The sequence below is a fragment of the Bison bison genome, unplaced genomic scaffold (assembly GCF_000754665.1).
Source record: "Bison bison bison isolate TAMUID 2011002044 unplaced genomic scaffold, Bison_UMD1.0 scf7180017864110, whole genome shotgun sequence".
Lineage (NCBI taxonomy): Eukaryota > Metazoa > Chordata > Mammalia > Artiodactyla > Bovidae > Bison > Bison bison.
In genome coordinates this window covers 896,169-919,548 of record NW_011494682.1, presented here as the reverse complement: position 1 = coordinate 919,548, position 23,380 = coordinate 896,169, and the positions used below count along the sequence as shown (strand labels likewise).

Genomic DNA, 23,380 nt, shown 5'->3' with positions numbered 1-23,380 from the left:
CAGCAGCAGCAGCAGTAGCAGCAGAGCACTGAAAAGGTTTCTCTTTTGTTTGACCCAGTGGCCTAGTACAATTTTTGCTTCTTGTAGGATCTCATTAATTAAATCTAATTTATGTGACTCACTTTCCTCAAATTAATCAAAATAATGCATTGCAATTCTGAATTCTTCCACATGTGCATCTTTCCTTTAAAACAGATTTAAACTGAACTCAGCAGTGTATTCACACAAATAAGACATATGTCAAGAAGTTCCCATCTGAACAGATTTAACTGAAAATTCACAGCTAAGGAGTGAAACATGATAGGGAAATTTCCCAGTGTATTTCTTAATAACTAATGTACGGTACAAAAGTAAAGGGTTATGAAGTGCCTTTGTTATTCAATAATGCTCTTTGTCTTGTTCCTGACTTGATTGTAAAATAGCTGTATTTTCTCTAGTTGTTCAGAAAAGAAAAATCACAATATTCCAGAGGCATTTCCCAGCAGAGCGATTTCAGTTGCATGAGGAAACTCAGCATCTCTCCCAGGCATTGCTTTCCACTCGTCTTTTCAATAGTGATGGTGGCTGTACTGCCTGCCAGGAACTATTCCATAATTCTCACCTCTCTAGAGAAAGGAGTGTATTAGCCTTATTCTTGGAAACCCAGGAGGACTCACCCCTATAAGCACCAAGTTTCCTAAATTGCCAAGTGAGGATCGAAAGTCCAAGGGATTGTGTGTTGGCAAAGCTTAAGCTCTAAGTAACTGTCCACACAGCAGGAGAAGCGTGGGTGTCTACTCACAGTCAGGATGTTCATATGGCAACCAATGGTGTTTGGTATTCTGGTATTCAAAGTGGGAGTTACGCTGCTGGCACTGCTGGGCTCTGAAGTCCTCAAAGTGTTTTTGGCATTCTTCTGTATTACAAAGCTGGTACTCAAAATTAACGCCAGGACAATCCTGACCACCATTGATGGGCCTAAAGAAAAGACAACGTTGAGAAAGGCCTTTTGGCTCTGGTCCAGTGGCTGAAGCTTGCAGGCACAGTGCTGGAGGGCAGAAAGCCAGAGCTTCTGAGCTGCCAGCCGCGTGAATGGACTCATACTTCCTAATTTCAATCCCTTTTCCAAAGCACTGTCCTCTCCCTGCTAGGGTTTGCTGGAGGGAAGCCCCAAACTCAAATCAGTATATTTTAAAACAGTGTATTTCTTCAAATGATATGTTTTAAACGCACAAAAAAAGTATATAAAGAATCAACAAACAGGCATATGGTCTCAGGAAAATTATATATTTTTATCATGCATAAAACATGTATTTGCAACCCAAAGAAACATTAATCATGGCTCTATGCCTGTTTCTTAATACATCCAATGCAAACAATAATCCTATCTTCCTTAGAGAAAAATTGCAAGGATTAAATGAGTTACTGTGTTTAAAACACTTAAAAAAGAGTGTGGCATATGGTGAGCCCTTGCTGTTCTTACTACTATAATTTTTATTGTTTTTGTTGCTTCTGTGAATACTGCCATCATCTCTTTCTGTGAAACAGATCCCTCAGTCTTTGTACAAAGATGTGCTCAGAGCCATCCTGCTGCCAGACAAAAAAAACGGGTCCCAAATGTTAAACCCTTCCCAAGGAAGACTGTCCTAATAACCCTGATAGTTCATTTTTTTTTTCCCTGCAGAAAATAAGATTTGCTAAGCACACAACAGGGATTCCAAAAATGTTCTCTGGGAGGACAAATGGATAACTTTTCCCCCAACAGTTCCTTGGTCTTTCTTTTACCGTCTTTGTGGCTCGGCTCTGAAGCACTCCTCTCCTGACTCTGAAGTGAGGGAGCCTCTGTGGTTAGTGCTGCTTCTGCCAATAGGCCTGTGCTTCCCAGAGCAGGTCTCACAGCCTCGGTGCCCAGTCCTAAGGACACAGTGATCTGCTTTCCCTGCTCAGTTCCAGAGCCTCCTACACAGCAATTTCTTTAACAATCTCTAACCTTAATCACGGACTACTCTTCACTAGATGGATTAGTGGGGATTTACCCAAAATAGACCCTTACACACTTAGTTTTCACGGTCTGTGTTTTACATGTACTTTGTGAAACTGAACATTAATGGCATAATATTGAGGCATTTTCTGGTCTGTCCCCAAGTGATGTGCATGACAGGAGTTACACTCACGTTGGATTATTGCACTGGCGTGTTCTGAACCGGACACCAGTTCCACATGTCCGGGAACAGGAGCCAAATTTGGTCCAGGATCCCCAGTTGCCATCTTGTTTTTGCTGATTAGCATTCTTCCACATGCAATGGCCTTTATAGCACCACTTAGGAAAATGACAAAAACAATTATGAAACTTCGTGCACATGCTCAAATTGAAGTTGTTATACAAGGACCACCAAGCGAAAGACTTCCTTTCTCTTTTACTTCTTTTTCTGGTGAAAAAACACTTAAATCATCCCAAAGTAATTAGAACAATATGGTGACCTATACATACTGGGTAATTTAGACTTGCATTTTAAGTATAAAATTAAAATAAAAAATAACATTAATTCAGACAAGTTTTTAAATGACCCATTTATCAGTGAGTATCAAACATCATAATCAATAAGGAGATCGGAGCACTTAATTTGCCCAGTCGGTGCTAGTCTACCCTTCATCCCTTGTTATCCATATTATTGGAATTTTTTAAGGGCAATATCCTCCCCTTTAAATAATGACAGGAAATTATATGCCTTAACTTCAAAAACAATTAATATAACATATCTAAAACATATATAGTTTTCATAATGATTCTAAGAAATAGATAGGTCAGATATATTATCTTTACCTTTCAGATGAGGAAATTGGGGCCCGGAAAGGACCATGGATAGTGTAAGACCCTCTGACCAGAAGAACTAAGTGGGGAATACTAAAACACAGATACTGTAGAGACATAGAGCTTATAGTACCCAACACACAGCAGATGCTCAAAAAGCATTAGTTCTTTTCCTTTCTAACATTTTGATTCATGTTTTTATTCTACACACAATAAAAGTGCTTGTTAAAACTCAACTTTAGGAAATTTAAACATAACACAAATATATTTAAGGAAATTGGATGTCCAGATTTGGTTTAGAGGATATCTTTTGCATAAAGCGAAAACGAATCAACTTATTGTTACTTTTGTTTTTTCAGTCATTAAGCTATAATACCAAATTTTCCAAAAGCAACATGCTGTATGTTTTGAGTTTAACATAATTCCTAACAGTTTAAACATGAATAGTGACAGATTTTATTATTACTATTATGTATGTAATTCTGATAGCAAGTACAGTTTATACACATTTGAAACGGAGCTTTAAAGGGCTTTAAAAGAACTAAAAACTATATAAATCTTCTTTGCCAGGTTTTGGTCCTATCTACAATATCTTATTTCCAAACTAGTCAAAGCCCTTCAACATGAGTTCTCAACATGCCTTTGTCTGGGGTTTCGTGATCTTTCCCCTCATGAGTAGTGAAGCTTGGCACTGGGCCAGTTTCTGAGCATTGAATCCTTACTACACAACTTGAGATTGAAAACTTCTGGGCATCTTTCCCCAAGGAGCAAGGCCAAATCTTCTAAGTTCACATGACTTTATTTCTGGACAACTTTCACAAGAAGTGTGATGCCAGCAAGTAAATCAAATCCCATTAGAGCCCAGACACTCTGCTGAGCAGCCGCTTCCTATTCTATCAGTCGGGGGCTGAACAGTGGTCCCAAAGATGCCAAGTCCTAATCCTTAAAATATGTAAATGCTACCTTATTTGGAAAACAGCCTTTGCTCATGTAATTACATAAGAATTTTTAGATGGGGAGATTACCCTGGATTATTCAGGTGAACCCTAAATGCCATCACATGTATCCTTATAAGAAAGGGGCAGAGGGAAAAAGACACGCAGAGGAGAAGGGGGCAGTGTGGGCACAAAGGCAGAGATGAGAGTGGCACAGCCACAAGTCAAGGAACCCAGCCAGCCAGAAGCTGGAAGAGCCAAGAACAGGTTGTCCACGAAAGCCTCTGCGGGGAGGGCCATTCTGCCCACACACTGATTTCAGCTCAGTGAAACCAATTTTGTTCTTCTGGCCTCCAGAACTGAGAGAATAATTGTTGTTTTAAACCACTCTCTGGTAATTTGTTAGTAATTGCTAGAGCACCTCTAGGAAACTAATACATTATGTTCGTGCATTATCACAGTGAAACTTCACATCCTATAGTTTTCTTAAAGATGACGATACATGCCATTTTAAAGATGATTCTTATGCAACATATCTCTACTGTATAAACAGATTATACTCACTTTCCCAGCAGCACATTCGGTTCCATCAAGTGGGGGCCCTTTTTTAGTCTTACAAAAGTAGGGATTATCAGGATGGCTACACCAAAGCTGTTTACATGGATCAAACGTTCGGAACTGAAAGAGAGAAAAACCAAACTCTCAGTGACGTAGAGATGGAATGACTTGTACTGATAATACCAGCTATACAGTTTCTTCATGTCATGTTTCTTGGATATTTTAATTTCAAGTTAATGGTCAAAGTTGTAGCCTGTTAAGAAAACAAACATGCCTAAGAATTCCAAGTAAAAAATACTTTTATTCTGCTCTTCTAAAAGAACACTGATGAACAATGATTTGTCTGGTTCTCCAGTTGACTTTTACTATTCTGCATGCCATTTCTATTTTATGGTTTTCAGATTTTTAAAGAGTGAGTAATTATTACAAACATTGTAAATATGAAAATGTCATAGCAGTTTTGCAGCTCTCAAGCCATCAAAATGGCTTATCTTTATCCCTGTATATATGAACCAGTTAGACATAAAAAATAAAAATGCTCATCATGAGCTCACTAAATGCAGAAATTATCTGTCAAACTTTCCATGTAAGATACTGTATTCCAAGTGTAACAAAATGTCACAATACATTCATGTAGTTTATAAAGTACTTGTATATATTTGATCTTCATACCATGGCTGAGAAATATGGGTTATATAGTTATGGATACAAACCAAACAGTAATAGAGCCAGATCAGAATCTTAGTTTTCTCATCTTAAGAATGTGTTTTTATTTTCCTAAATCACTATATTATAATATCCAAGTGTATATTTAAGCACACATATTTGTATGTACTGTTTCCTCATCTACTCTCTTCATAACAGTACATTTCTTATCATTTTTAGATATAAAAAATAAACCTGTATATCAAATGCCAGTTTATCCATATATTCATTCCCTATGCCGTTAATTAGGCTTCCTAGGTGGCACAGTGGTAAAGAATCCACCCGCAATGCAGGAGATGGCAAGAGATGCAGGTTTGATCCCTGGGTAGGGAAGATCCCCTGGAGTAGGAAGCAGCAACTCACTCTAGTACTCCGGACTGGAAAATTCCTCAGACAGAGGAGCTTGGCAGGTTACAGTCCATGAAGCCTCAAAGCAAAGACATGACTGAGCAGACACACACATACCATTAATTATCCACATACAGTCTTATCATCATAGCTTGCTTTCTTTTCTTTAGTGTTATTTATTTATGGCTGTGCTGGATCTTCATTGCTGCACTGGCTTTTCTCTAGTTGTGAGCACAGGCTTCTCATCACGGTGGCTGCTCTTGCTGTAGGGCGAGGGGTCTAAGGTGCACAGGCTTCAGTAGTTGTGGCTCCCCAGCTCTAGAGCAGAGGCTTAATAAATGTGACGCATGGGCTTAGTTGCTCCAAGGCATGTGGGGTTTTCCGGGACCAGGGATGGAATGCATGTCTCTTGCATTGGCAGACAGATTCTTTAGCACTGAGCCACCAGGGAAACTCTGTCATAGGTTTCTTTTAAAATTAGTACTCATTTTCAATCTGGGTTTTTTGTTCTAATTCCTATTACTTAATGCAGAAATTTTAATTTTTTACAATATGAAGCCAGAGCTTTAGAATTCTCAGGTTAAAACATTAACACAGGAAAACAGGAACTGACTGTATATCTTACAGGCAAACCAAATAGCATCTGCAAAGGCAGAATTTCAACAGCAGATCAACTTCTTTCAATGAAATACATTTTTTCTTGCTCTAACACGTAAAGCTTCCTCTAACATATAAAAAGCCCTATTTACCAGATGTGTGACTTAAGCAAGTTGCATAACCTCTGTAAGTCTTGGCTTTTTCATCTGTAAAATAAAAGTGTACCAACTTCCTTCTAGCCTGTCACAAGGATTAAATAAGACAGTATATTTAAAGCACTTAGCTATAGCATGTAGAGACATAGCAAACACAAATCATTGGTTCATATTCTTGCACCAGTGAATCTGTAAAGGTCACCAAACAGGAGCTACACAAATAGATTTTAAGATGCAAAAATCTAAATTGACTGTAACGTACCGCAGTGCACATTTTATAACCAACTCCAAAGTCAAAACGACACTGCTCATCCATAGAATAATTGATTCCAGGAAGTTCTGGGAGTTTGGGCCAGTCATGTTCAAACGGGTCATCAAGGAGACAGTCATAGGAACTGGAGGAAGGAAAATGGTGCATACAGCTAAATGTTCATTTTTTTTTATCATGTCTCAGTGAGAAAGTATTCTTAGGTTACATACTCTGGAATTTCATCAGATCATAAAGCAAGTTCATGAAAGCATATCTTTTAAGGATTTTGGTTTCAGCTCCATTTAGAAAAAGACCATTCATCTTTATTCTTCCCAGGAAAATAAGCCAAACATACTCAAAAACACAGTAGAACTGTAACGACCTTGTTCATGTCCCTAGCTGAACCCCCATGGTGTGGAAAGGCAGATTCTGACATCCACCCTATGGGGTACAGGTGGTATACCCTATGCAGGCATTGTGTGACCACCCTCTCTTCATTCTCAAATCAACTTTTACCATTAGTCAAAGATCCCACAGAGAATTTACTGAAAGGAAATCACATTTAAAAATTCACTTCAAGGCTAGGCTTACGGCTTCAAATATTATAATCACATTATGGAATTACTGTGCCAAAAGCTAAGTCACAAGAAAATGTTTATCATGAACAAGAGTTTTCATTCACTGGGAGTTCGGTTATGATCAATGTCCTAAGAGACAGTTTCACGTCTGTATTTCTACTGTAACGTTCTCACAACACAAAGAAGGAGACATACTGTATGTATCTTTTCAGTTCTTGGCCGCTACACCGGGACCAGTGGTAACGATGAAACGCGGCTTGCACCAAGGGAGCCATAACACTTCCCATAGCCGTCTCATCACCACACCTGTTGCCCTGTCCATCGTGTTCCATCCCCAACCTAGAACACAGAGCAAGACCTCACTGGTAAGAATCAACATACGGACCACGGCTTTGGCATAATTTCTGTTTTGAAATGTACAGGGAAATAGGTATTTTTTTAAGCTAACAAGGCTTTTGTGGAGGAGTCACAGACACTGTGAAACGGGGAGCAATCTGGCAGAAATGCCTTTCTTGTTCTTTAGCTACGAAAAGCCCACGAGTGTCTCTGCAAGCCAGTCACTCATTTGGTTTCAGTGCATGACCTCTTCACTCTTTTCAGCTCCTCAAACTTGGCAAGAGGGTGAGAGTTGCACGCTGGCATGTGCTCTGCCCAAAGTATGAACAATACTGAGAGAGGCAGAAAGAAAAGACCTTGTTTTTTCCCCCACTCTATAGCTGTCAACAGTGACTTACACATGGCCAGTTTCATGTGCTACTACAAAGGCAGATGAAAAACCATCCTCGTGATTCAGGGTACAGCTTCTCACTGGGTGACACATGCCTGTGACTGGAGCATATCCTGTAGAGAATAACAATTACTTTTATTTTCATTTTATGAGAAAACCCATTAAGAATTACTACTGGACCTTTGCCGAGGGAAAAAGAAAAAAGCTTTTCAGGAAACAGAGGCAGTATTATTTCGCTGCTAGCATCATGCCACATTCTCTTGGGAAAGCCACAGGTAACGGGCTCTGAAAGGATTCACTGGGTCTGCAATTTTCTCCTCTCCTAGGGGAAGGAACTGCCTGGGGTTACCATTCTGCTCTGCCCACCAACTAAGCCCTACCTTTCTGCTGTGGTGAATGTTCCTTCAAATCATGGTACTGATGAAGGGAGCCAGAGATTCCATCCATGTTGAAAAGAAAGTGGTCAGTCTAATTTTTTTTTTTTTTTGAAGTCTACATCAGAGTTTATTAGATAGATAGATAGATGTAAGCTGACTTGGGGAGAAAGTTCTTCCGCAACAGACGTTTCCCATAGCACCTCCTTTCCCCTTTCAAACACTCAGTGGAAATCGCACTGCATTTTATAGCAGCCCCTCTGTACCCCAAATGTACACCTATTATTGTAAAGGAGAGCATAATATGTCATGGCATTTAGGTGGCATTTAACATTGTGAATTCCACAGAAGTCACTGGAAGCAACAGAAAGCAAATGCACGCGTGGCTGAGGCAAAGATGAAAGTGATGGTGGAGATGTGAACATGTGAACAGACTCCCTGATTCAGGATTGGTTTTTTTTTTTTAAGATTTAAAAAACTTTTATTTTATGTTGCAGAATAGTTGATATATACTGCTGTGTTAGTTTCAAATGTACAGTAAAGTGATTCAGTTATACTCTTGAAAAGTCATGCCCTTAAGTTTTTCTGCTACATAGTAATGGAAATACCTTGCATTCCAGCAGGTCCAAAGTCTTGCCTGGTTAAGAAAATTGCGTGATCATGGTGTTCAGAGTGATTGGGATCAGACTTTTGTTGTTGGCAAGCCCAGCGACACACATTTTCCAGGCTCCTGGATGGATTTCCCCTTTCTATGAGGCTGATGGACTAGGAGAAAACAATATGTTAAAGACATACATAATATTAATATTTTCCCAAAGGCTTCATTGAATAACTTTCTCTGAAATTAACATTTGAGATTACAGTAATTAAATAATGTACAATAATACTATTGGGGGCTTGTTTAGATAACTAATCTCATTTGGAAATTCTAAATGCACCTAAGGGATACCTTTATGACGATCAACATTATCTGTGTGAAAGGTGGCTGACACCATTAACTGAAATACATGATGATGAATTATTTTGCTACTGTGAAGCAACTCAGTATTAATCAACTGTGTAAAAAATCTCAATAAATATTAAGAACAGTAACAGAAGATAGATGGAAATATTTGGAAGTTTTTCTCTAGAAATGTTAAAGCCAAAGATCTTCAGTTTCTTTTTTTTTTTTTTTGCTTCAAAATTAATCAAAGCTGGTTTATATAATTTGAGGAGCAGTCAAATTATATAAACTTCACACTGAAAAAAATAACTACTCTTTATTTTAACCTCACAGCAATGAAGAGAGGGGGCACTCATATCCTGCTGTTCCAAGAAATGGAGTGACATTCTTGGGAACCCTGTGCATGTGTGCTCAGCCATGTCCAACTTTTTGCGACCCTATGGACTGTAGCCCAGCAGGCTCCTCTGTCCATGAGATTCTCCAGACAAGAATACTGGAGTGGATTGCCATTTCCTTCTCTAGGGCATCTTCCCGACCTAGGGTTAAGCCCATGTCTCCTGCATCTCCTGCATTGCAGGTGGATTCTTTACCACTTGAGCCATTGGGGAATGCAGTTACTATCACATTATCATCAGGAGATAAAAGTTCAGAGCAAAAAGCCCCATCCTTGAAGAACCCAGGAGCCACACTTCCCTGAGTAGTTCTGATGGAACGAGAAACTGAATTTGGAACCTCAAATTAGTTCTTACTTGGCTGACTGGCTGAGAGTTTTGTTACATTTCAGCAGATGGTTTTATCAGTGTTTACATTCTTAATAAAAAAGTTTGGTTTGTTTTATGTTGATCACATACTTCTCCAAAGAAATGATTTACCAACTAACTGAAGGCTTTTGACATCTCTAGCTGGAGTTGACTTGCCTTGAGTGCTAGAGACACTGTCTTCATTAGGTCAAGTTTGGGGGGAAAACTAAAGATCAATGATGCCCTTTTACCAGAAATGGTAAGTTTTAATATATAAAAAATGCAAACACATGGACTTTCCCCCCTGTTCTTGCTAAATGCATATTTCATTAGTATTCCATAATCAGGAGGATTAACTGTGGGAGGGGGACATTTAATTTTAAACATTAAGAAAACTGCCAAGTTAGTCACTTCCCCTATGTTTTCTCCTCAAAGGGAGAGACTATTTCGTCCACTCCATGATTTCCAAGGACAGGGAGCCAACTAGTGCCATTTTAAAGCCAGCTAAAGTTACACTACATAAAAATGCCTATTGTCTGTACTGACCCAACACTTTGTTTTCAAGATTATAAGATTAATGCCCTTTAAAAAAAATTCACTGTATGCTTCGCTTTTATTAATTGGAAAGATATGAAGCATTCCTTTTAAGAAATTATGAGAGAGTAAGGATCTCTGTTATTTTGTTAATCCGCCTGTAATGTAGGACACCTGGCTTCAATACTTGGCTTGGGAAGATCCCCTGGAGAAGGGAACGGCTACCCACTCCACTCTTCTGGCCTGGAGAATTCCGTGGACTGTATAGTCCATGGGGTCACAAAGAGTTGGACACGACTGAGTGACTTTCACAGCCTGACACACACACAGATATAGTTGAAGCACCTAGAAAGCATCTGACACAGAGCAGGCACTCAACATACATGTTTTGGATTAAAAAGTCAATTATAAATTTAATGCTGGTGGTGGTTGTTCAGTTGAAAAGTTGTGTCTGACTCTTTGTGACCCCAAGGAACTGAAGTACACCAGGCTTCCCTGTCCTTCACTATTAAGGGAATCCTCTTTTTTCATTATATTGTCATACCTAAAATCAGGATAATTATCTCCAACTCCATTAGACAGAGGTAAACACATCAAATGACACCAGCACAAAAATGATTCATTATCTACTCTAAGTTAGAGATCTCCATTCATTGGGGCAGTTTTCTCTTCTCAATTCAGAGCAACTGGGGTCTACGTGAGACATATCTACTATAGCTTCAGTAGACTAATCTGTTTGCTAACCCACTCTTTGATGTTCACAGTTCACATATAGGAAGACATTTTACCTTTGCATAACCCAGCATTATCATGCGCACCAGGACTACATTTATATGCACTCCCAGGGACTCATCATGGTAAATTTCATTCACCTAGAAACAAAGGAGATAATTACTACAAGAAAGGCCACACAAAGAACTTTAGGAGATGGACACTTAAGGAAATGGCCATGTAATCCCAAATACAGGAGTCAAGTCACTTTTTTTTTTTTTAGTTTAGTTTAAACTGATATCTGAAATGAAATCATTTACTTTTAACTTTGGAACGATTCCTGGCTATGTGAATTACTGATACTGTAAACCCTGTAGTATCACGAATATAGAAACTAGGTTGTAAAGGGCTTCATTGAACTATTGAAGTGTTAAGAATCCATGTGTGCTATGATCCACAGATAAAATTCATCAAAAGCAATCACAGTTAAGAATCTGCCTTCCAATGTAGTAGACACGGGTTTGATCCCTGTTCAGGAAGATCTGCTAGAGAAGGGATAGGCTACCCACTCCAGTATTCTTGGGCTTCCCTTGTGGTTCAGCTGGTAAAGAATCCACCTAATGTGGGAGACCTGGGTTCAATCTCTGGGTTGGGAAGATCCACTGGAGAAAGGAAAGGCTACCCACTCCAGTATTGTGGCCTGGAGAATTCCACAGACTGTATAGTCCATGGGGTCGCAGAGTTGGACGCGACTGAGCAGCTTTCACTTCACTTCGGGAAGATCCCACATGCCGTGGGACAACTAAGTCCGTGAGCCTTGACTACTGAAACCCAAGTGCTCTAGGGCCCATGCTTCAAAACAAGAGAAGCCACTGCAATGAGAAGCCTGTGCAGCACAACTAGAGAATAGCTTCTGCTCGCCGCAACTAAAGAAAGCCCGCCTGCAGCAATGAAAACCCAGGACAGCCAAAAAACAAACAAACAAAAGCTATAGCAAGACCACGATTCAGGTGAAGCATCTGCCAGCATGAGGGATGGCAACCATATGAAGAAAAAGAGCAAGCATGTCCTTCAGGGTGCCTCTGTCACCACCAGGGCCGCTACCTCTCGTTAGGGAAGCTGGTGTGCAGGGTCTGTGGTGGTACCTGTGGGCCAGTAACTGGGTGGTCCTCCCAATGCCTCCTCCACCCCAAGAATGGGGCATCTGAGGCAATGATTATTTAGATGTCCTACAGTAAAGAAATCCTTCCACATTTGGATTACTAAGATGACTGTTCAAGTACATATAATATCAGTCCTGGGTAAACCTCAGAGGGGCAAAGTTGAGTCATTGCTCTTGATTTAATTTTAAATGTTAAATTAAAATTTCTACAGGTAATCTGGCATACTTTAAAACCATAGATATTAGAACTTACACAACCTCAGAGGTCATAGTCCAACAGATTTTTATAGATGAGGAAGATGAAGACCATAGAGATTAATTAACATGCAGAAACAGTCAATTATTGACAGTCTAAAGAGACTTCTGGGTTCCCTGAAGGCTCGGCAGTAAAGAATCTGCCTGCAACATAAGAGACACAGGAGATGCGGGTTTGACCCCTGCGTCTGGAAGACCCCCTGGAGGAGGAAATGCCAACCCACTCCAGTATTCCTGCCTGAAAAATCCCATTGGCAGAGGAGCCTGGCGGGCTATATTCCAAAGGGTCGAAAAGAGTCGGACACAACTGAACATGTATGACCATGAAGAAGAGCAAAGTGACTTCTATTTTCTGGTTCAGTTCAGTTCAGTCGCTCAGTTGTGTCCCACTCTTTGCGACCCCATGAATTGCAGCACGCCAGGCCTCTCTGTCCATCACCAACTCCCAGAGTTCACTCAAACTCACATCCATCAAGTCGGTGATGCCATCCAGCCATCTCATCCTCTGTCGTCCCCTTCTCCTCCTGCCCCCAATCCCTCCCAGCATCAGAGTCTTTTCCAACGAGTCTACTCTTCGCATGAGGTGGCCAAAGTACTGGAGTTTCAGCTTTAGCATCATTCCTTCCAAAGAACACCCAAGACTGGTTTCCTTTATAATGGACTGGGTGGATCTCCTTGCAGTCCAGGGAACTCTGAAGAGTCTTCTCCAACACCACAGCACGATACTGGATGCTTGGGGCTAGTGCACTGGGACGACCCAGAGGGATGGTATGGGGAGGGAGGAGGGAGGAGGGCTCAGGATGGGGAACACATGTATACCTGTGGCGGATTCATTTTGATATTTGGCAAAACTAATACAATTATGTAAAGTTTAAAAATAAAATAAAATTAAAAAAAGACAAAAAAAAAAAAAAAAAACTATGTTTAAAAAAAAAAAAGCATCAATTCTTCAGCGCTCAGCTTTCTTCACAGTCCAACTCTCACATCCATACATGACCCCTGGAAAAACCATAGCCTTGACTAGACGAACCTTTGTTGGCAAAGTAATGTCTCTGCTTTTGAATATTATGCTAGTTTAAAATTGGTATGAATAAAAATTTCTAGTAAGTTGGAAATGCTAGCAGAAATGGGAAAGGTGGCTTTATCTGGCTACATTTCAAAGTTCTTAGCTGTTCTCAGGAACAGGGAACCAACACTTGTCATAATAACTGAAAGAGGGATGGAAAATGAACCTCAATTCAACTCAAGACCCAGGAGGTTTGGACAGAAGGCACAGAGGGAAGATAGGCAAAATCTCATAGAGAGAAACCTTAAAAAGAAATGTAACTCATGGATAATCGAATGCTCTAAAAAAAGAAATTCATGGATTTCTTATCATACTGACCAAGAAAAGACCAAGAAATCTCAAATGAAAAGTTTCAGGAATATAATCAGACTACACAGAACACCATAAACATCAAAGTGTTAAATGTAGGTTAAAGGTAAGTAAGTAAAGATGCTCAGTCATGTCCGACTCTTTGTGACCCCATGGACTGTAGTCTACCAGGCTCCTCTGTCCATGGGATTTTCCAGGCAAGAGTACTGGAGTGGGTTGCCATTTCCTTCTCCAGGGGATCTTCCCAACCCAGGGATCGAACCCAGGTCTCCTGCACTGCAGCCAGACGCTTTACCGACTGAGCCACCAGGGAAGTCCTCTAGTAAAGGTACACTTACTGAATTTTGAGATGGAACAAAAAAGAGAAGAACAACTAAGATGGAGGTATAAGACCTAGGGAAGCTAATATATACTGAAGAAGATAAAGTGTAGTTTACCAAGTAAAGATTCAGGGTTCCTTTTAAGTGGAAAAATGCAGTATATATGAACATGTTAGTTGCTCAGTTGTGTCCAACTTTTTGTGACCACATGGAGACTGCCAGGCTCCTTGTCCATGGAATTCTCCAGGCGACAATACTGGAGTGGATTGCCATTCCTTTCTCCAGGGGAACTTTCTGACCCAGGGATCAAACCTGGGTCTTCTGCATTACAGGCAGATTCTCTACCATCTGAACCACCAGGGAAACCCATGTATATATAGATCTATACATTTACAAACTCACACACACACACACACACACTTATAATGGTAAGACCCAATTTAACTACTATTCAAGACAAGCCAAGGAGTGAAAACAATCTGTAATTCACTCTTGCATTGGACAAGTATGCAGGCTGGTTGCACATGCCCAAGCCATTCAACTAGAGGCCACTGTACATCTGTAGCATTTAGTTCATTTTGTCTGTTCTGTCTGATCAAAGAGATGTATACAACAGGAGGGCCTCCCTGGTGGCTCAGTGGTAAAGAATTTGTCCGCCAATGCTGGAGATGCAGATTTGATCCCTGGATTGGGAAGATCCCCTAGAGAAGGAAATGGCAACCCACTCCAGTGTTCTTGCCTAGAGAATCCCAAGGACGGGGGAACCTGGTGGGCTGCCGTCTATGGGGTCACACAGAGTTGGACACGACTGAATCGACTTAGCAGCAGCAGCAGCAGCTGGAGATGCAGATTTGATCCCTGGATTGGGAAGATCCCCTAGAGAAGGAAATAGCAACTCACTCCAGTATTCTTGCTTGGGAAATCCCATGGGCAGAGGAGCCTTGCCAGCTTCAGTCCAGGCGGGACAAAGAGTAGACATGACTTAGTGACTAAACAACAGCAACAATACAAACAGGAATGTAACCAGAGTCCTCTAAGCAAGGAGCCTAGAAAATGGGCCGCATAAAACGTGGTGGGAGAGGTATCGTGGCTAAGAGCCTGACATGAGCCACTAATAGTCTCAGTTGACATCTTTCTTGACATCTCTGAAAGCTTCATCTTTCTGAGTCTCAGTCCAGTGGACAGAATAAGAATACTATCTCATATGATTGGGGTTAAGAATTGAAAGATTTAATTTATGCACACAACAGCTCAAAAATTTTAAGAGTGAGGAGAAAAGTACATTAAAGCACATAAGAGTATAGGAAGTAGAAAAGAAAACCTGGAAGGAAAACAGCCACCGCATGGAAAAAGGGTTCAATTTGCTCTGAATGTCTACAGCAAATAAAACTAAAACCAAGGGTTCACTGTTAAAGGAGAAGATTTCAGGTCAGTATAAGGAGAATTGAATGCTGGCCCAAAAGCTGTAATTTCTTATGACCCTTTTGGCCATGGGCAGATTCTGTTATCTTACTCCATATCTCATAATACCTAATTGAGGACTGAATTCTTCTTTTCTTCAGGATTATTTGATAAGAAATTTCTAGCATAATAATTCCAATACAAGTAAATGTCTGAAGCCAGGCCTGTCATCTACAGAAACTCATGGACATTCCAAGAGACTTCTCATAATGCGGTTGTTCTGAATTAGCACAAAGGTTTCACACACAAAGTTTTAACATGTACTTAGTGTGCGCTTAGTCATTCAGTCACATCCAACTCTTTGTGACCCCCCACACTGGAGTGGGTTGCCATTTCCTTCTCCAAGGGATCTTCCCAACAGAGGGACTGAACCCACATCTTCCATGTCTCCCACATTTCAGGTGAATTCTTTACCCACTGAACCATTGGGGGTGTCCTAACATGTACTTAATGTATCAATAATTGAAATGTAAATGCATTTAATGTAAAAGATGCTGAAATCAATGTTAGTGAGTTCACAAAATCAGGGAACAATATAATTTTAAACTAAAGAAAAACAGATTAAAAGAACTAAATTAATTTCTGGAGGAGAAGTGATGCAGGGAAGGGAGGGCCTTACAGCCATGGCTGAATAGCAGTGACAATGATACTTTTAAATACTATAGGAGACTTTTATGTCAGAAAACTATTAGAGTCATAAAATAAACATAAGGTGGCAATTATAACAAATAGCTTGTGATACCTGAGTTAGTATAATGTACATATGAAAAATGAAAGTGAAAGTCACTCAGTCTTGTCCAACTCGATGTGACCCCCATGGACTATAGGCCATTAGGCTTCTCGGCTCATGGAATTCTCCAGGCAAGCATACTGGAGTGGGTTGCTGTGCCCTCCTCCAGGGGATCTTCCCGACCCAGGAATCGAACTCAGGTCTGGTGCATTTCAGGAGGACTCTTTACCATCTGAAACACCAGGGAAACCCATAGCATACAGATAATCACCCTAAATTAGTAAATTCATTTTTGTTTGGTAAATTTAAAAATCAGCACAGTGCCGAGAAAATATAAAGGACACAATTCATGTTCTCAATAGCAATATTATATTATAAAATGATGAAATAAAAAGGCACTTTTTAAAAGGTTAAATTTACCATTCACCAAAAGAAAAGTATTATTTAACAATAGTCACTATTATGCCAGACTAGTAAGTTAACCGGAGTACCCCAATAGAAATCAAGATCAGTTATGGAATGTTCCAAGTTGGCACAAATTTGTGAAACTGTCTCAGAGTATAACATGCATAGAAATAATCAAATATAAGGCAATAGTATTTATACATAGGAGAAAATATTCTTTCAGTGTGGCAAATCAACAAATATTAGGTGTCTCTATTGGGCAAAGCACTGGATATCATTTATTATTTTGCTTCTCAAGGTTTAAAAAGTTGCTTCCTTTACATTATTCACTTTTAAAATGTACCTAATAAATTGACTGCTTGCCATCTTGCCAGGCCTTGTCAATAACAGGATGTAAAGTTTTTTCGGCTCTGAGACACACAGGATATGATAAGAGTTGCAGAAATAATCAGCATCACAGAATTAAATATATTCTAAGACTTGAATTCTAGTCCCAAATCTGCCACTGACAAACTGAGTGACTCTCGATTGGTCGCTTAACCTCTGTGAGCCTCTGTTTTCTCACTGGCAAATTATAATCATACTTGCTCTTTTTGCTTCACACACCTGCTATTCAAATCAAACAAACTGCCACAAACTGCCCTCAGCAAAATAAAAGGCACATGAGAACACTTCTACCTATCCATACCAAAAGTCTTAAAGGTTTATGAACATATTTTCCAATCTATCCAGAAAGAGCACAGAAAAACAAACAAACAAAAAAACAAAAAACATAACTCTCCCCATCTTAGTTTTCACTGAAAAGGATTTGAAAAATCTTGTACTGTAAATTTATTTACTCTCAACAGAATAATAATAGAATCAAAGATACAGTTTAAATTATCAAAAAAAAAAGGGGGGGTGGAAATTTAACAATTTTATTTTTCAAAAATACTTTTTCCAGCAGAGGGCAGTACGCACATGTTAGAGGAGGTTGAAGGAGAGGCTGTGTTACACACCTGAATGTATTTACACACCACTGGGTATGTCTGCCTTTTGTATATTTACACGTAAATAAAATAAGCTCCTTAAAATGAAATAGGAATTTTAAAATATTCTAACCTGAGAAAAACATTGAGTGACTGGACTCTTAAATATTGAAGACATCTTTATGTAGATTGTTTTTCAGTGTCATCTGATTGACACATTGTATGAGAGGCACGAAGAAACTTAGGATTTGGGTATAAATTAACCCTGAATTTTAACAACCAATAAATGATATACAGAAAAAAATAAACAGATCATACTGAATTAAAATTTTGGATATGTTAAGATGAATGAAAATAATATTTTTTAAGAAAGCATTTTTATAACACTTAGTGATAAGGAAAGCTACTTTTTCCTCATTTAAAGCAGAATCAAGAACACAAAAAACCAGCATTAACACAGAGCTTTCCAAGTTCCAGACACGGTTTTAAATACTTTACCTATGTTAATCAAATAATGCATAATCTTTGCAACAACTTTAAGGATATCATTATCTCCATTTTACATCAAACAAAATTGAGGCCCAGAGAGGTTAAGTACTTTGCCCAAGGTCACAGCTAGTACACAGAGTAAAGGATGTACACCTATGCAATCTGGCTCCAGAGTCAGCAGTTTTTACCAGCTCGCTACACTTCTACACACTGCAGACCACTGCACTGTCGCGATGCAAAACATATCTAATTGTAGAATAATCATTACCTCCGAGTTTAAGAAACTGATATGTAAGCATACTGATAAAGATAACTCGAAAAAACTTTACTTCTTTTTCATAATTTTCCTTTGTGTAAATTTTAAGGAAATGAATTAATTGGACATGGGTTTGGGTGGACTCTGGAAGTTGGTGATGGATAGGGAAGTCTGGCGTGCTGCGGTTCATGGGGTCACAAAGAGTCGGACACGAGTGACTGAACTAAACAATTAACTAGATTTGAAATTGACTCCAAATAAGGATTTCTTGATGGTCAATATAATCTAAAAATATATTGGGGAAAAAATGAAAAGGAGCTGGAGCAAATCACTGGAAAAACTGAATAGGAAAAGAAAAGATAGGGCTGAAATTTATAACCAGTGTTTTGGGTTGTAAGCAAAGCATTAAGCATAAACATTCTAAGAAGTCATATATCAGATATTACATAAGGCAAATCAAAGTTTATCGATGCAAAACTGAATATCCTGTCACCATGTCAGGAAACCTAAGGAGCACAGGTGGATTTTCTACAAGGTGATCAGGGTTGAGGCCAGAATATTTATTTACCTGAAAAATGGGGTAAATAGGATTTTAATTTTTAAGTAACCTTAAATTGGAAGGGATTGCCAATGTGAAGGTGGGGAAAGGTAATGATTTTAGGAATACTTGATTTACTTGATTAATTAAATCAAGTATTCCTTTCCTTAAGAGGAAAATTCCTTCCAGGTTTGTTCCCTGACAGGACCATTTCTCCCAGGACATTTCCCTGGCAGGACACTGTGACCTGCTTTGTCTGACTAGCTGATGAACAGCTTTGTCTGCCTTTGGCAAAAAAAAAAAAACACTCATATTTCTTTAGGACGGAGGGATGAGGTCTTGAAAGGCCATATTGCTCAGTGCTTAAGGGTATGGGCTCCAAAGTCAAACTGCCTGGGTTTGCTCTTAGCTATGTGACCTTGGGCATCTTATTTGTCTCTGTGCCTCAGTCTTCTCATCTGTAAAATGGGATGATTACACTACTGTCCTTACAGGATTGCTGAGAGGAATAAAGGAGGTCACATATGTACAGTGCTTAAAGGTGCCTGGGCCTTGCAAATATAAAAACAAAAATTGTTAGCCATCATTAGTAACATTATATAGAAACAAATAAATGGTATACATGTATAATTTTTTTAAAGAGACTTTTTGTTAACTAAAGGCAAAGAGGTAATGACAAGACAGCCTCGGTGACTTTGGCTGGACATAAACGAATCCTATAGTAGACTGGGAAAATATATTACTCTATCCACAACCATACCTTGTTGAGCAAAAAGTTCCAAACACATATCTGCTTAGATTTGCAGTCCTGTCCTCTATATTTTTACTCAGGGTGTAGCTATCTCCTAATCTGTCAACTCCTTTCTCCTCACTTCCAATTTCAGAATAATGACTACTTTTTTAAAAAATTGAAGTATAGTAATTTAAAATGTTGTATTAGTTTCAGGTGTATAGCAAGGTGACTCAGTTATACTCTGTATTTCATATTCTTTTCCATTATGGGTTATTACAAGATATTGAATATAGTTCCCTGCACTGGATGGTAGGTCCTTGTTGACTATTTATTTTATATACAGTAGCACTAGAGGTAAAGAACTCGCTTGCCAATGCAGGAGATGTAAGAGATGCAGGTTCGATCCCTGGGTCAGGAAGATGCCCTGGAGAAGGAAATGGCAACACACTTTAGTATTCTTGCCTGGAGAATCCTATGGACAGAGGAGCCTGGTGGGTTACGGTCCATAGGGTTGCAAGGAGTTGCACATAACTGAGGCAAATTAGCATGATGAACAAGTGTATCTCTTAATCTCAAACCACTAATTTCTCCCTCCCCTAATAACTACCTTTTATGAATAGTCTCATCTAATGTTTAGTGAACTGAATTGTGCCTAAGGGTCCTAGGGGTCGGGAACTGATTGACACATGAGTTTAAGTCTCTGCTCTTACTATTGTCGTTTGGTTGCTAAGTCATGTCCAATTCTTTTGCAACCCTATAGACTGTAGCCCACCAGGCTCCTCTGTCCAAGGGATTTCCCAGGCAAGAATACTGGAGTGAGTTGCCATTTCCTTCTCCAGGGAATCTTTCTGGCCCAGGGATCAAACCTGATTCTCCTGCATTGGCAGGCAGGTTCTTTACTGCTGAGTCTCCAGGGAACCCTGTTCTTACCATGAATATATTCTAATAGGTAAAACAGGCACTAAGTATGGAAAATATAAATCATCACAAAAAGACATGCAGACGAGGTCATTTCAGATAGGAAAGGGTGCTATGAAGAAAATCTGAGTGATGAGCTAGAGGACAAGAGAGAGAGGAAGAAGCTACCTGAAGCTGGGCAATTCAGAGCCTGAAGACCCATTTGGACAAGAAGAAAATAGGCAGTTGCCTCTCTGGGGCACAAGTGATCCAGGAAAAAGGGAAGAGCTGGTACAAAAGCTCAACCTCTGTTATCAAGAATGTCAAACACTATGAAGGAGACATCTTGATTATGTAAAAAAGAGACTGAGACCCAGAGAAGTTATGCAATTTGTTCCCCAAATGATTAGCACAGCTACAAATCCAATAAGTCTATATGACACCAATGTCTGTTCTCTGTTATAACCATCTTGCCTGTCTTTTTCTTCCTGTCATAGTGGAAGTGCTAAGTTTCCTTCCTTTAGGATCTTTCACACTTCCTTAAAGATATTTATTTGCTCCAAAAAATCAATGCCATTTTTCATATTCAATCGCCCCCCTTCTTGGGGTTCTTTTCCCTCTTTTACTAATATTCCCAATTTTCCTTCATCATGAAAAAATAAAGGCACCCATACTATTTTGTAGCATTTAGTACTGTTTATCACTACATTCATAAATGATATTATTTAAATTCATCAATGATATTCAAGTTATTTAGCTAAATTTTAATAATTTCTCCTTTTCCACTGGCTCACCCACACATCAGTGTGTCTCAATATTTTGTTTTTGATCCTCTTTTCACATTCTTTCTCTGCAATATTTCATCCACTGCTGTTTCTTCAACCAATGTCTATAGACTGATGAATCTCAAATATCTCACACTGAGTCACCTCTCTCAGGCTTCACAGTCATCTGTTCAGCTTTAGTAAGAGATCTATCTATTTGGAAATACATCAATATATCTCAAAGTATACTCACCCTCTCCTGTTCTTCTCTCTGAGTATTCTATCACAGTTAAAGATGAAACCATCTTTTTAAAAAAAATTATTTATTTTTGGCCATACTGAGTGGCAAGTGGGATCTTAGTTCCCCAAACCAGAGATCATATCCACACCCCCTGCATTGGAAGTGTGGATTCTTCACCAGTGGACCACCAGGGAAGTCCTAAAGATGAAACCATCTTGATTCTTTCTTCTTCTTCAAGCATTATAGTCAGTATATTACCGAGTCCTGCAGTACCGCTCACATCTGTCTCTCCTGTCCACCTTCACGTCCAGCACCTCAGTATGTGTCCTACTCAGTTGAACTGCTGCAACCACCTCTTAAAACTTTTGCAAATGTTTTCATTTGGGTAATTTGGGCTCATTTCAGTAGTTCTCCAGAAGGACAGATTATCGGGTTCACGTAGCTGTTCTCCATAAGCATGAGGCTCTCATTTTATGGTTAATTATGCTTTGACTTCCCTAGGCATCAAAGGAGCTTTGGGTGGACCAAGAATAGGCAATTCAGCTATAAGGCCTCATGAAGTCTTCCAGCCTTTGGAATAGTGGAAACATACCAAAAGCTCTGGCAGAACTGATTTCTTTCTTCAAGAATGAGAAAGACGATTTGCTTAGCAAACTAAAAAGTTTTTCTGCTGTAGGACCCTTGAAAAAATACAGGCTGAAACAAACCAGGGAAACAAGTATTTATTGCTTGTTCAGTTAAAATTAAAGGACCTATGAAACAGCAGCACTGCTTGCGTATCATGTTATGTGAATTTCACCTGTGATGAAGGGAGTTTCTTCCAGAATGATGGGTCCAGGATATTCCAGGGAAGGTGTACATATTTATACAAGGGGTGGCTGAAATGATGTGTGCTTACTCCAGTCTGTCTCTGTGACCTTGTGTGTTCGATCCACATTGGGGACAGTAAGTTTTTTGAGGTAGGGAGGGATAGTATAAATCACAAGGAATGTGAAGCCAGATGGACTACATTTTGTCCCCTAATTTGGGCACTTATATAGTAATACTATATGTCTATGTTCATAGCACAATGTCTAACAGAGTCTCTTCCTCCAAATCATTCAATTTTATCCTGAATTCTCTTTTTAAAACACAGACTAATCTTTAAAATCCTTTTCATAAACCCTTCTTCATTAGCACCGTGAATTTCAAACTCCTCAGCATAGTACACACATTTTTCTACAGGCAGCCTCAGATTCTTTACCCAGCCTCACCTTCTGCCATCTCCATCTCCAGTAGCTCCAAAGACATCATGAGCTACCACTTTTAAAATCTTTATAAAATCTGTTCCCCATCTTCCAAAACCCATCTTCTCTTTTTCTAGCAGGGAAATGCTAATTCATTCTCTAAGTTTCAAGTCAAATGACACATCCTCTATGAAGATTTCATTCGTCAGTAATGTTACTTGCCAAACCACATCCCCTCCTTCTCAGTTAATGTTTACACAGTATTTTGTGGCTGAATCTCTTCACATTTTATTATAAAATGTGAAACTATTATTTTAAAATGTGAAACTATTTATTTATAAAATGTGAAACTATCACATTTTATTATTATTACTTCTTGATTTGTTTATTTCACTGCTAGAGTTAGCTTCTTGTGAAAAAGGAGCTAAATTGTATTCATTTTTGCCTCCCTAGCATCTAACAAGACTCCGGTATGTCTGCTAGGTGAATAAATGTGTGGAGTGCTAATGTGAATTCAAATATAAAGAATGGATTAAAGATAATTAAAGGCAATAACCCAAATCACAGAACTGCTACATGATTTGCTCAAGTTGCCTGAACATGTATACTCCCCA

General features: G+C 39.3%; 1 protein-coding gene across 1 annotated transcript in view; it reads right to left on the bottom strand.

Annotated features, from left to right (window-relative positions):
- Positions 1-23,380, bottom strand: part of ADAMTS3 (ADAM metallopeptidase with thrombospondin type 1 motif, 3) — a 283,309-nt gene that overhangs the window by 28,961 nt on the left and 230,968 nt on the right. The window contains exons 6-13 of the mRNA XM_010839082.1: positions 11,024-11,107; positions 8,627-8,783; positions 7,652-7,757; positions 7,113-7,256; positions 6,352-6,484; positions 4,291-4,404; positions 2,154-2,299; positions 782-957 (exon numbers count right to left, since the gene is read on the bottom strand). Coding sequence (XP_010837384.1) covers positions 782-957; positions 2,154-2,299; positions 4,291-4,404; positions 6,352-6,484; positions 7,113-7,256; positions 7,652-7,757; positions 8,627-8,783; positions 11,024-11,107 — 1,060 coding nt within the window. The remainder of the gene's footprint in view (positions 1-781; positions 958-2,153; positions 2,300-4,290; positions 4,405-6,351; positions 6,485-7,112; positions 7,257-7,651; positions 7,758-8,626; positions 8,784-11,023; positions 11,108-23,380) is intronic.